This window comes from Meles meles, chromosome 1, assembly GCF_922984935.1.
Source record: "Meles meles chromosome 1, mMelMel3.1 paternal haplotype, whole genome shotgun sequence".
Classification (NCBI taxonomy): domain Eukaryota; kingdom Metazoa; phylum Chordata; class Mammalia; order Carnivora; family Mustelidae; genus Meles; species Meles meles.
The window spans coordinates 34,669,834-34,684,129 of NC_060066.1; the positions used below are offsets into that span (position 1 = coordinate 34,669,834).

General features: G+C 42.0%; 1 protein-coding gene across 1 annotated transcript; it reads right to left on the reverse strand.

The window, feature by feature from the left end:
• Window positions 1-1,112: 1,112 nt before the first annotated feature.
• CTHRC1 (collagen triple helix repeat containing 1) lies at window positions 1,113-12,523 on the reverse strand. Its single transcript, XM_046019229.1, has 4 exons — window positions 12,246-12,523; window positions 7,770-7,991; window positions 5,455-5,671; window positions 1,113-1,784 (listed from the first exon to the last, which is right to left on the reverse strand). Exons 1-4 carry the CDS (start codon window positions 12,504-12,506, stop codon window positions 1,642-1,644), a joined length of 843 nt encoding a protein of 280 aa, XP_045875185.1. The 5' UTR covers window positions 12,507-12,523; the 3' UTR covers window positions 1,113-1,641.
• Between the last annotated feature and the right edge of the window lie 1,773 nt (window positions 12,524-14,296).

A 14,296-nucleotide genomic window follows, 5' to 3' on the forward strand; every position in this document is an offset into this window, starting at 1 on the left:
GCCTACTTGTAATCTCTATCTGTCAAATAAATAAATCTTAAAAAAAAAAAAAAAAAGAGGTACATAGTCTCTTCCCTCCCTTTTTGGAAAGTAATCAGTCATTGACAGACATTGCTAGATCCCTTAATTTGTGAGAGGTTGAAAATTTGGTATTCTAATTCCATCACTCCTCATTTGTTATCTATACCAATACACACTACAAAGTACACACACACTTCCATAAGGAGAAATTTCCCTTCATCCAAAACATGGTCACCCAGAAATACAGTTCATGTTGAGAAAGCAGAATAAATGCTTGCTATTTTTCTATTTACCAATTTTGAAAGTAACAAGTGGGTTTGCTGGCATCCTCCAAGTTGAGCGATGAATTTTATGTTAGTCATTATGAACTCCTGCATTAAAACATATTTGATGTGTTACAAACCATTGCAGTTATTATCTTCATTGATGCTTACATTGTACCGTCTTTGCCAGAGGGAACCAATTCAAGTTGGCTCTTGGATCCTTTTCGGTTACCTTTCATAGCTGCCTTGTTTTTCAGTATTCCAAGATGTTCCAGACTCACACTGTACGTTTCCTGTCCCGGAGCTGAAATCACGTCTTTCTTCAAGGAGGCTTAGTTCCTTTTAGAAGGAAATGGAATGTGGAGATCATGTTACTCAACGGATCATCATTTCTAAGCCTTTTCTAGGTCATTGTTTGCAGGCCAGAAACTAGGAGACATTGTTATTGTTTTATAGTCTTATTTAAGGTAAAGTACTTCAGAAGTTCATATAGATACTCCCAGTTCAAGTCCAGGATTCACTTAACTTTGTCAGTCTGACACCTGCCCTTCCTTCCTCATGAATTCTTTCTGATCACCTCCGCCAGAAGTAACAAAACATCCATTGAATTGTACTACCTCTTCAGCAACTTTTATGTCAATCAACATATTGATCTTCGATTTATTATTTTTGTATATATCTTATCTTCCCAACCAAATGGCAAACAATTTAAGGACAGAATTCCTCTTTTTATTCTTTGTTAAAAATAACAGCTTTTTATTCTTTGTTAAAGATAAAATTCCTAAAGTGCTAATGTATTTAATGACATGTAATAACCCTTTTTCTTGATATTCTTCAAAATATGGAACAGTACTATACATGCACTAAAATTTTATATATGATTATTAAATGACTCCAACTTTTCAGAAAGAAAGTACTAATAACACTAGTTTTCGTGGCAATTAGGTTAACATATTGAAGTTGTTCGACATAAGTTTTATTTCACAGATATAAAACAGTTCTGAACATTTACAACTTGTACAAAGACTGATATGGTAGCCTTCCTGTTTCAAAAAACGCTATCCTAAGAGAACAGGAAAAGTTAAAGACCACAATGACATTCCAAATTACAGGTTCAGGGAATGGGGACTATGAAGAAGGTATTCTAATCAACTACAAAATCCTGAAACCATTTCTGATAGAAGGAAAATGAATAATACTGGATTTTCCAAACAGTGTGAGATCACACTTTGGTCTGAAACACGTGTATCTTTGTTTCTTCTTCAGATGTATACATAAAAATGATATAAAAATGCCACTAAAATGAACCCTCTAAGGGTTTAATTAAAAAAGAGGTAGGGAATGAAAATTAGAGGATTTATTTGGGCAGTTCTTCAATAATGATGCGAGATACTGAATTCCATCCGGTGGAGGCGTCCCCTTTCGGGTAATCCGAACAGGTCCCGACCCAGATGGCAACATCCACTAGTCCAGCTCCGATTCCTTCACAGAGCCCTTCCACTGCAGAACAGAGAGGAAAGTTACACCCTTCTTTAGAACAAAAAGCAAAAATCTTCATCTAAATGTTATTACCTTAGCAAGGTAGCTAACAAATCTATTGAACGCACAGTGAATTAAAAATTCTAACACTTAATAAGGACTTCATGAAGGTAAGTTCTCTCCTTCTTACCACATAAGTATTTTTTAAAAATGTATACCTATCCATCCGATGATCTAAGCTGAACAGGTGGTTTTCTCACAGGTTTTAGCCATAGAACCAGAATTTGTTTAGTTAACGGAAGTTACTGTTCAGGTGACCAGAAACAAAAAACAGCAGTTTCTTTAACTAAAGGGAAGAAGCCCACACTTTTGAAAGCCATGTCTTTTGGGGGTGCCTGGGTGGCTCAGTGGTTTAAGCCTCTGCCTTCTGCTCGGGTCATGATCTCAGGGTTCTGAGATCGAGCCCCCGCATTGGGCTCTCTGCTCAGCAGGGAGCCTGCTTCCCACCCCCTCTCTGCCTGCCTCTCTGGCTACTTGTGATCTCTCTCGGTCGAATAAATAAATAAAATCTTGAAAAAAAAAAAAAAGCTGTGATTTTTATTTGATATGCAGGTCTTTTTGATATGCAAGCCTTTTCCAACACTTACCTATACACTTGGTGCGTAGAAGGACTTTTGTAACATTAAAAGAAATTCTAGCATAATCATTATACCAGCCCTTCAGTCTGGGAATCTCATTTTACGTGGAATTTCCTCAGAGTGAACAAACCAAACACCCTGCTTTTCCTCAGTGTTCTTATGCTTTATTAATACACAACTTTTCTCAGAGTCTCTGGACTTCCACATAATAACGCACAACTTGCATTCCATCTTACCAAGGTCCTTCTATATTAAAAAAAAAAAAAATCCCTCAATGGTCATTTTAAGAAACAAAAAGATATGTGTCTGTGTAAGCAGGAAAAAGAACCCAAGGTTGCCAGATTGTTTCAGAAAAAGAGTCCTGACGTAGAAGTAATGAGGGATGCCATCATGTAACCGGTCAGGTTTCCCATTTGGTAGGTTAGTACGTTCCAACTGAGCCTCAGGAATGTAGGTCTGAAGAGATCTTCCTTGAGCTCACACGTCAATGAATCTAAGGTAAGTCCCTCAGAATCCAGGGATTTGATTGTGGTTCGGGCCCCTTTCAAAGCTGGGAGAACAAAGCAGTGTGACCATAGTCCCGCTTAATCTAAGGCCACACTGAGTGAAAATGTCCAGAAATATTCATGTTCTACCAAGTTCGGCACACCCATGGCCTAGAAACTTGTTCACCACACGCTATAGAATGTAAGGCAAATTTGAGTCTATCCCTAGTCTCACATGAGGAGGGTCAATTGGTCACTTCATGGTTTTTAACCTGTGAAATAATGTTTTTTGAATGAATGAGTATATTTGTTGGGATAAGGTAGTATTGCAACGTAATAAGCCCTTGAAGTATGTTGGATTAGGGGGTTTTAGACCTGTTCCCCTCCTAGCCTCAAGTAACAAGGTGACATTTAAATGTTTTTCAAACTCCCAAGGGCATATCCAAGGCTTTAAGTCATCCTCGATGTGCTAAGTGCAAGTGTGTCTCCTTTCTCTCAAGAAAAAATATCTGTGCACAAGGGAAAGTGATTTCATTACAGAGGTAACCTTCTACCATCTTAATACAAAAACTGTTATAAATACCAAATTACTTCTGACTTTCCACCCAAGTGATCACACCAAATAAGTTTCCACACCATGGCTGGGAACTGCTATGTTAAATAATTTATAAAACATATGCATGTATAGGTCATAGTTCCTGGGCCTAAAGCCTTAAATTATAGCAGGATATTAACACAAACATCTTAAAGATAATACAATAGAAAGTTAGTTGCCTATCCCAATTACACATACCACCTACCTACTATGTAGTATATAATGTTATAATGTTTAGTATATATACATATTGTTTATATACATACATATATATAATATGTATTTGATTAGGATATATATTTGATATATGTATTTGATTACATATATATAACATGTATTTGATATCAAATCAAATACAAATATGTATTTTATTACATACATACATATAATATGTATGTAAACAATATGTATATATACAAAACATATATCGCTTCCTAATCAAATTTTGATTTTCTATCTAGGTTTTTCTTATTTTAGGGACTGCTTCTCAGATGGAAAACATATCCTTTCCAGCACAAGTATCTAAGGACTTGGTGATGAAACTTTTTAATTTGATCAAAGAGAGGGCTGGGGAGACAAGAGGGCAGGCAAGGAGCTGGTTTCTGCTCGCCAGAACACTGATTGTACTGCCCTGCCTAACACACTTTATTTTCCTGGACCTTCTCTATGTGCCAAAAAAGGGGGTTCAAATATCCTCTTTATATCTCAAGCATAGTGTGGGGATTTGAGGAAGAATGCAGAAGGGATGGCCATGATTTCTTAGAAATAAATGTGCTATGTTAATTTTTGGGTTCAGTGTCTGACTTGGGTCCCCAAAGCATGCTGAAATAGAACTGCTTCTGATTAATAGGGAGGGACCTCTTCTCTTCCCTCTGTCATTGTTACATACAAGGTTAGTGAGACATCCCTACAAGACATGAGGGGAATGAAGCCAGTGATACATACATCTTGTGATTCTCCCAGTGTGGACCGTCACGGTGTGCTATCCCACTACAACTCAAGAAACCAAAATGGCTGGCAGCCAAATACAGTGGTGTGTCTGAGTGATGACATTAACAGAAACCCCCTCCCCCTCTATTTCTTGTTATCTTCCAAACTTTCTTTAATGAGCCTTAAAATCAAATAAAACAAACTAATAGGGGCACCTGGGTGGCTCAGTGGGTTAAACCCTCTGCCTTCGGCTCAGGTCATGATCCCAGGGTCCTGGGATCGAGCCCTGCCCGGATTGGGCTCTCTGCTCAGCGGGGAGCCTGCTTTCTCCTCTCTCGCTGCCTGACTCTCTGCCTACTTGTGATCTCTGTCAAATAAATAAATAAAATATTTAAAAAAACAAACTAATAATTTTTTTTTCCTTATAGCTTAATGACCACTGGCTTAAATGATTGTTCTTTCTCTTATAATGGGCAGAAAGAAAGAACGCACTATAGAAATGTTCTCTTTTACAAATTCAGCAGACAATATCTACCCTTTTAAAGGACGAGGCAGAGAAATGATCACCTTACCCAGTGGACCTCAACCCAGGTTGAGCATTAGAAATTCCAGTACCTTGGCTGCATCTAGCCCCATGAAGTCAGACTCCTTAGAAGGGTGGGACCTAGGTGTGGGCATTTAAGTGCCCTAGTTGAGCCTCATGTGTAGCCAGAGTTGGAAACCACTGCTCTGTGGCATTATGGGCTGTTTTGCCATTTCATCTAATTCAGTGATTTTCAACTTTGGGGGTCTTTTAAAAAATACAGTCTTATCTCCAGAGATTCTGACTCAGTTGGTCAGAGACGGGACCCAGGCATCTGCGTATTTTTTTAAAGATCTATTTCAGGGAATTCTGAAATGCAACCAGGATGAAGAGTTAGGTGCTGAAAACTTGCTATCAGTCTCTTTATCACAGGCTGGTGAGCTAACATGATAGTGGGTTCCAAACCAGTCTTCCATCTCTAAAGATGTCAGGCCCATTTTGCAGTCACTATTCTACGTACCAGAAGAAGTACGATGAATATTAATTGTTGAATTGAGTTCAGGGCTTCCTTGGTCCAAATAAATGATGGCTTCGATGGGAAGAGGTCCAGAACATTCAGCTCCATTGAACGTGAAATACCAACGCTGACAGCACGCACTTCTGCATTTTAGCCGAAGGGAGCCACTGAACAAAACTCTCAGAGCGCTGTTTGAGCGCATTTTTGTGAAGGTACACTCCTATCACAAACACAGAAATAGGGTGTAATTAGCATTTTCAATTTCCATTTACAAGATGCTTTCAAGTTGTAGTGTGACCATTATTCCGCTTTCCTTTTCCTCAAACTACATTTTAAAAAGCATGGGGAGATGGAAAGGAGAAGGGAGTTGAGGGAAATTGTAAAGGGAGATGAACCATGAGAGACTATGGACTCTGAAAAACAACCTGAGGGTTTTGAAGGGGCGGGGGGGTGGGAGGTTGGGGGAACCAGGTGGTGGGTAATAGGGAGGGCACGTATTGCATGGAGCACTGGGTGTGGTGCAAAAACAACGAATACTGTTACACTGAAAAGAAATTTTTAAAAAAGTGAAAAAAAAACAACTGATGATGTACTATATGTTGGGTAACTGAATATAATAATAACAATAAAAAGAAATATTTTAATATAAAAAAAAAGCTTAACTTTTACATGAGAGAGAGAACAGACTCCGATATTAGGAACTCTTAAGAAAATCAAATTATGGCATTCTTAGAATTCTTCACGCCGCTGAAGGTATCTTTTAGTTTTACTCAAAACAGCTGATCTTCAGTATTTTAAGCCAAACCAGTCTACATATCTACTTTTCTTTTTTCACTCCAAAACTATTTCCTGAGCTCTATGTGCTGGACGTTAGAGTTACCACGGTAAATGAAACAGAATCTGCCCTCATGGTCCTTACATTCTAGACTATATATTTATTCTTTTTTTTTTTAAGATTTTATTTATTTATTTGACAGATATCACAAGTAAGCAGAGAAGCAGGCAGAGAGAAAGGAGGAAGCAGGCTCCCCACGCAATTTCATAGATAATCAAGCAGATAGTAAAGAGCTGAGATGAGGGGCGCCTGGGTGGCTCAGTGGATTAAGCCGCTGCCTTCGGCTCAGGTCATGATCTCAGGGTCCTGAGATCGAGCCCCACGTCGGGCTCTCTGCTCCACAGGGAGCCTGCTTCCTCCTCTCTCTCTGCCTGCCTCTCTGCCTACTTGTGATCTCTCTCTGTTAAATAAAATAAAATTTAAAAAAAAAAAAAAAAAGAGCTGAGATGAGGACCATCTCAGAGTTTTGTGAAAGTAAAATCTCTTCTCTTCTACTTGCATTTGCCTGGTGGTAGGAGTGGTTAATATCAAGGAATAACGTAATGCTGAATAATAATAATATATACACAGAACCATCTACAACTGGTCCAACAAAATAGGAAGAGGCTTAGGAAGAACCCCAGCTTCTTCAGTTCTGTGCCATCCCAGTCACCTTGCCAGTTGATTTCGAAGCAAACACTAATTAAAGTGACTGAATCATTAATGAAAATGTTGCAGAAAAATTTTAAATGCTCACTGTAGTACATGTCTGCACCATTCCACTTTTCTTGAGCTTAGCAATTTTAAGACATACAAGCTACCCAGAATAAGGACAAATACCAACGGACTTTCCACTTGGAGATAATTCCTATCACATGGTTAGTTTCTTGGAAATTTCTTCCCACCCTTATGCCTGGGACCACAGCAGAATTTCTTGCACTAATTCAAAGTTAAGTTCACTTTTAAACAAGACTGGAAAGTTGCTTACTGTACAACACAGATACTTTTGCTCTCCCTTTCTGTTTGCATTTTTTAAAAAAAGAAGTAAGTTATTTTAGATATTATTAGGGTTAAAATAACATGGTGATTTATTTGTCTTAGAAATATCTTTATAGGAGCACCTGGGTGGCTCAGTGGGTTGAAGCCTATGCCTTTGGCTCCGGTCATGATCCCAGGGTCCTGGGATCCCCGAGCCCTGCATCGGGTTCTCTGCTCAGTAAGGAGCCTGCTTCCTTCTCTCTCTCTGCCTGCCTCTCTGCCTACTTGTGATCTCTGTCTGTCAAGTAAATAAATAAAATCTTAAAAAAAAAAAAAGAAAAATACCTTTATTAACTCTGAAATGTTATCTTTTTTATTCATTAAATCTAACTTAGCTGCAGGGATCCTACTCCTTAATTCTGTAAAAAGTCTGCTAGCAAAAATAAAATAAAATCTTCAACTCACACTCAACTGAGAAAACTCAAAGGCTTTTCTTCAACTTTAAAATAATTCAAACTTTACTTACCGCAATTTTCCCAAGATCTATGCCATAATTGAGCGAACTCCATGAACACTGCTTGTAGTTTGGTGTCCAGGACTCCTCAAAGCTTTCCCTCAAGCATTCGCCCTTTTCTCCTTTGAATCCATCGCGACCTGGGATCCCAGGGGTACCAGGAATGCCATTGGCCCCAGGGTTTCCATCTCGCCCAGGCACCCCTGCTGGTCCTTGTAAGCACATTCCATTATACTACAACAGACAAAGGAAAAGGGGAAAACCTGATTAGAACTGCATTTTAAAAAGATTAATTTTATTTTAGGGGGAAGAGAGAAACAGCAGGAGGAAAGGCAGAGAGAGAGGGAGACAAGCAGACTCCCCGCTGATCATGGAGCCCAACACATGACTCCGCTCAGGCTCAACTGGGGACTATGCTGGGGGTTCAATGGGGAGGGGGCTCAATCCCACGACCCTGCGATCATGACAGGAGCTGAAACCAAGAGTTGGTCACTTAACCAAGTGAGCCACCCCGGGACCCCTAGACTTGCATTAATTTTGAGCCCTTGGAGTCAAGAAGCCCTTCATACCACTTGCTCATGTTCTAGATGAGTTATTATAGAGAATTGGTTTTAAAGTTATTTCTAAAATACTGAGATTTCTTTCCATTGCACAGACTGCTCACACACACACACACAGAGAAATCAAAGAAGACAAGATGTTTTCATTTGCCTGCTTTTTTCCTACTGCTTATTAAAAGCATACATAATTCTTAAATTGCTGTATACCAGGGTGAACATAATTAGATATACTGCTTTTTTCTTCTAACCCTGTATGTGATAAAGGACTGTAGAGTATCATAATGATACTTTTAAACATTTTATGCAAACATTGCACTATTTGGAGATGCTTAGGTTATTTCTCTTTTTTTATCATTAGTATTATTATAATGAAAATCTTCACCCATACAGCGATGTCTTTTGAATTATTTCCCTAAGACATAGTCTTAGGGATATATTTATCAAAAAAATCTTAGCTAAGAATTCTCTTACACCAGCAATATCTTTGAATTGGATTGCACATCTCTTGCTTCTATTTTTATGTGAAGGAAGTGGCCTCCAACCTCACTTCTCCTCAGGAGCTAATGGCGTGGTCACAGGTGACCACTGGCCTTCAACAGGGGGCAATAATCTGTCAAACCTCTTAAGGGCCGGGATTCTCTCTGGTCTTAGTGGGCAGGCAGCAAGGGTATCAAGTAGAAATTAAGAGCACAGATTCTCTGGATTTTAATTTATTAGCTATGTGAGTTAAGGCAACTTGCTCAACATTTCAGTGCCTGTTCCCTTACCTGTAAAAGAGGGGAAATGATGAAGATTCTTACGTGGTAGGGTTCATATGAGATTTAAGTGAGATCTTATATGAAACTGTGCTTAGAGCAGCGCGGGGCATACAGTGAACACTGCGCATGTCGACTATGATGATTCTTACTATTCTCCCAAGACCATGTGAGGCCGTGATCCTAGGCAAGTGTCTCTATGCCCTTGGGTGGAGCTTACCTGCGTCTAGACCCAGGAAAGACAGCATTAGGAAACCTGTCAGCCAGCACACACACAGAAGCCACGCACACCAATACAGCGGAGTAACTAATAAAGCTAACATTTTATCTCTAATTCCCTTGTCTATTCTGGAATGGGTCCAACCCCAAATGCAATTGACTTAAGTTTTTACTTTAACATTCCCCTATTGGTGTAACTTGTACTATCATTCTGTATAATGATACTATCCGATGAGAACAAAAAAAATCCAAGATTCCTTATATATTAAAATTACTTCCGGACTTAGACATGGTCATATTATAAAATCCAGTGATGCTGGTGACTGGGAAGGATGCTCATATATATAACGTTTGCCAATCAATTTCTTGTTACATCACCAATTTCATTTGTGTTTTGATAAATGATTTTTGTCATGACTTTGGCCACTACCATTTTCCTGGTGTAAAAAAGGCGCTATTTATTTATTTATTTATTGCCAAAGAAATAGTAAGAAAAGTATTTAACAAAATTGCAAATGTATTTAACAAAGTTTGAAGACAAATTAAAGTATAAAATATGCAAAAGCAGTGTGGTTTATTCTAGTTTACTTTTCATTTTAGTAATCTCGCTTTCACTAGCAGATACATATTTAGACATAGCTTTCAAGTGGGAAGGGGGAAACAACAAAGCATCTGATTTTTTTCATTATTATTCCCCCTGAGATAAGATGATACACAAAGTTTTATTTTTCTTTATACCACTAGTTCTCAATCGTGGACGACTTTGTCCCCCAGGGTGTACTTAGCAAATATCTGGGGGCATTTTTGGTTGTCACAACTTGTGAGGGGAGGGTATTACTGGCATCTAATATGGAGAGGGACCACAGGTGCTGCTAAACGTCATACAATGTGCAGGACAGTCTCCACAACAAAGAATTATCTAGCCCCAAATATCAGTAGTGCCGAGGTTGAGAATGTTTATTCAGATTTTTATCTAAAAACTGCGTTTCAATGACCACATAACTTTACCGAATTTGGTTGCACGCATATTACATCTGTCTTCTCTCACTTTAAAAATGCTAACCTAGAGGCGCCTGGGTGGCTCAGTGGGTTAAGCCTCTGCCTTCAGCTCAGGTCATGATCTCAGGGTCCTGGGATGGAGCCCCGCATCAGGCTCTCTGCTCAGCAGGAAGCCTGTTTATCCCCCTCTCTGCCTGCCTCTCTGCCTACTTGTGATCTCACTCTCTCTGTCAAATAAATAAAATATTTTTAAAAATAAAAATAAAAATGCTAACTTAGCACAAGCTTAGTACTAGGCGGGTGTTCTATGAATGTCCGTAGAATGAACCCCTGTTTCTTCCACTGGCCACCAGGGGGTAGAACGTGCTGGAAGCTTGAAAGGAACGCTTTGAAAGCTCCTGTACAAAGAAGTTGCTTTATAGCATCTGTTGAAACGTTCTCAACGACCACATGAACACTTTTTTTTTCTCCAGCAAAACCAAATCCAGTCTACAGGATGCACCTGAGCTTGGCTGCACAATAAGCTTTTCCAAGTTGGGCGAGAGTTGTGGGAAACCGCAGGTACTGCAAATCCGTGGAGGAAAAGAAAAAATTGCTAGCTTTATGAAGAAAAGGGGTATTTTGTGTATCATAATTACGAATCCATAAAATGCAAACTGCACATGAACCCCAGCCATTTGGTACAGTTTTAGACAATTTGGACACTTAAAATAGAACTGTAGCCCTGAACACATTGTCTGCTTTGTGGGGCAAAATTACATAGCACATCATCAAAATGTGCAGTGTGCAATGGCAGGAATTTTTTTCCAGAGCTTTTGAATCTGGCATAGAACTAGCTTCCAGGGAGTTTGGTTTATTAGCTCAGTTTCTAATGGCAGCTTAACAATCTCGAAACTTTTTTTTTTTAATCAAAACAATGCCCCCCTCCCTGCCATGCTTGTAAGCGATATTTGTCTACAACTAAGATTGGCCTAAGGACTGAAGTTTATTATGTGCCAAGGAATATGGTAGTTGTGAAAGGACAGCTCTTGACACAGAACAGAGGGCTGCTCTGCCCTACACTGGGTTTGTTGATTTTGGAGGGAAGGAGCTTTAAGCAAACAGACCTTCCCATAGATTAGCCCTCAGAAAGCACTTGGGGTATTTATCCGTTCTTCTGAGAACTGTCTTCTCCCTTAGCTCCACTGTGATGCTCCTGCTGGGTGGCCACAGGCTGAGGACCCAGGGTGTCTGGAAGGATTGACTGTCCATCTGTCCATAAACAGAACAGTGAAATGGGTCCTGGGAGGCTTAGTGCAGGGTCTTTTCATTTTCCCCTTCCGGCCTTAATCCCTGGGACCATTCCTGTCCTGGGCTGTGGTCGTCCAACAAAGTAAATTGCAGTCCACACTCCCTAGGAAGATGCCCCAACATGACTCATAGGGTTCAAGTTACAAAGAGTTGGACGGATGCTCTGTGAGGGTTGTTATTCTCTCCTGCAGGCAGACGTGGCCACCAGCCCCAACACAGGACATATCTCAGGGCTCCGGCCCAGGCCCACCCAGGGGATCAACTCAAGGATCTCCTAGACAGCTCCCAGGCCCATCTTCTAACTTACTGGAGCTCCTCATTCTCCTCTCATTGCCGCCCTAACCTTCTCCGTCTTCCCAGGGTGTTGGGGGGGGGGGCGGGGAGGAGGGACGACGGCTCTCAGAGGCCAGAAATTACTGGGCCACTCCCTGTATTCTGGGGCGTCCCACCCGACCCATGTCGCATCTCCGCTCCACCACTCGGTTCTCCACGTCCCCACCGCTTGCCTCGTCCAGGTCCTACCTTACACGTGGACTCAGACAAAGCGGGACAGCCAGGCGCACGCACGACCCACAGGCGCAGCCGTACAGACCACCCTCCACCCCACCAGCCCGACCGCGTCCTCCCCTAGCGGCCCGCGGTTCTGTCCCCGCCGCCGGACTCACCAGGTCCACCACCTCCCTCTGCCGCAGCAGGGCCTTTTGCTTCCCCTTCGGGAGCTCAGAGGCGCTCGACGGCGCCTGCAGTTGCAGCAGCAACAGCAGCAGGAGCCCGAGGAGCCGCTGCGGGGAGGCGGCCGCGGGGCCGTGGGGGCGCATGGCGCGCGGCGGCCCCGGGACGCGCGGAGCGGGAGCAGGAGGAGGCGCGGAGCCGGGACGTGACCAGAGTCTGGCCCCGCCGCGCTCCGAGGCCACCGCAGGCTGCATCAATAACCCCTTTCACCCGCGAGCCTCCCTCTCTCCCTCCCGCCCCTCTGGACGCCGGAGTTTCCATCCAGTAATAGGCGGGAACCCCCACCCCGAGCCCGACACTGGGCGGGCGGACAGCCGGGCCCGCCCTCTCCGGCGCCGCCGCCGGGACCCTTGCGGAGAAGCCGCGTGCGGAGTCCGAGGGAGGGGCGGGGTGGCGGCGATGGGAGGCCACAGGTGGAGGCTTCCCGGCGGGAGTGGGGCCAGCACCGCCTAAATGAACATGGAGAGGCACGTGCCTTTGCAGGGGTCCAGGAACCGCCTCCAGGCGAGCTATTTTTCCGAGATGGCATTTGGGGGCGCAACAGGGGTAAGGGAGGAACCATAGGTATCATAGGATTCTCCCAGTCGCCCGTGACCCAAATGATAAGAACCAATGTTCCATAAACCAAAGAGCAGACGGGCAAATACATAGAACAAACTGGTGGTTGCCAAAGGGGAGGTGGGGGGGGGGGGGGAATGGGTGGAATAGATAAAGGGGATTAGGAGATACAAACTTCCGGTTATGAAATAAGTCAAGGAGGTGGAAAGGACAGCATAGGAAATATAGTGGATACTGTTGTAACAGAGCACTGGGTAACTACAGAGTTGTTGAAGCCATATGTTGTGCACCAGAAACTAATATAACTTTAGGGAAGGCATGTGCTATGGTGAGTGCTGTGAAGTGTGTAAACCTGGAGATTCAGAGACCTGTACCCCTGGGGCTAATAATACATTCTATGTTAATAAAAAATAAAAAAAATTTTAAATACATTCAAATTTTTTAAAGAACTGATGTTTCCTAAGCGCTAACACTCACTAAGCATGGGAACCACACAAAGTCTTTTCTACATCCTCTCTGTCTTCTGGGCAATCCTATGGGGGTTGATACCTCCTCTGTTTGCCCCATTCACAGATGAGGAAACTGAGGTTCAGAGAGATTAAGCAACACCAAGGTTCTTTTTAGAGACCCATCCAGTTTCCTGGAAGTTATAGTAGACCCAACTGATGGATATTAGAGACGAAGAACAGTCTGGCAGGGGAGCATGCCAGAGCATTTGGAGGAATGCTCCCTCACTGGTCACTACCTAACTCTAAGTAAATTTCATCCCTGTTTGTCAGAAGCAGCAAAAATCCAATGGGTTCTAAAGCCAGGACGGGCCACCTAATTTGCAGGGCTCAGTGCAAAATGAAAATGCAGGGCCCTTTGTTAATAAAAAAATTAAGAATTTCAGGATAGTATTAACAGAACTATACACCAAGCACGGAATTCTTTTAAGCATAGCTACACAGGTCACTCACCCATGAAACAGCCCTGTGTAAAGCAGAACAAGGTCCCAGGCTGTGCCTTTATGTGCCAAAGCACTGCGGTGACAGCAATCTACAGTCTGGAGAGGAGAGGAGGGCAACCCCCAGAGAGTATCCAAACACAGCTCCCTACGCTGATACCACCCAGGGACTCTGAATGGTCCTTCTCTGTGTACATTTGGGGTCCAGATTGGAGTTTCAGCAAACAGCTAATCCTGTATGAACATCCATGATTTTTTTTTCCATTTCTTTTCCCTTAAAAAAAAAAAAAAACTTTTTAAGCTGAAGTATAGTTGACACACAATGTTGCGTTAATTTCAGGTGTACAACAGAATGATTCAAGGACTACGCGTTATGCTATGCTCGCCGCAAATGTAGCTACCATCTGACTCCCTAACATCAATACATTTTAAAACTACACATTCACATAACTAACCAAATTACACTGTAAGATATATTAA

Excerpts from the sequence above, each read along its gene's own strand:
- CTHRC1 (XM_046019229.1), bottom strand. The coding sequence starts at position 12,506 with ATGCAGCCTGCGGTGGCCTCGGAGCGCGGCGGGGCCAGACTCTGGTCA. Across the intron at positions 5,672-7,769 it reads TAGATCTTGGGAAAATTGCG|GAGTGTACCTTCACAAAAAT; the intron begins GTAAGTAAAGTT and ends TGTTTGTGATAG. Across the intron at positions 1,785-5,454 it reads TATTCATCGTACTTCTTCTG|TGGAAGGGCTCTGTGAAGGA; the intron begins GTACGTAGAATA and ends TCTGTTCTGCAG.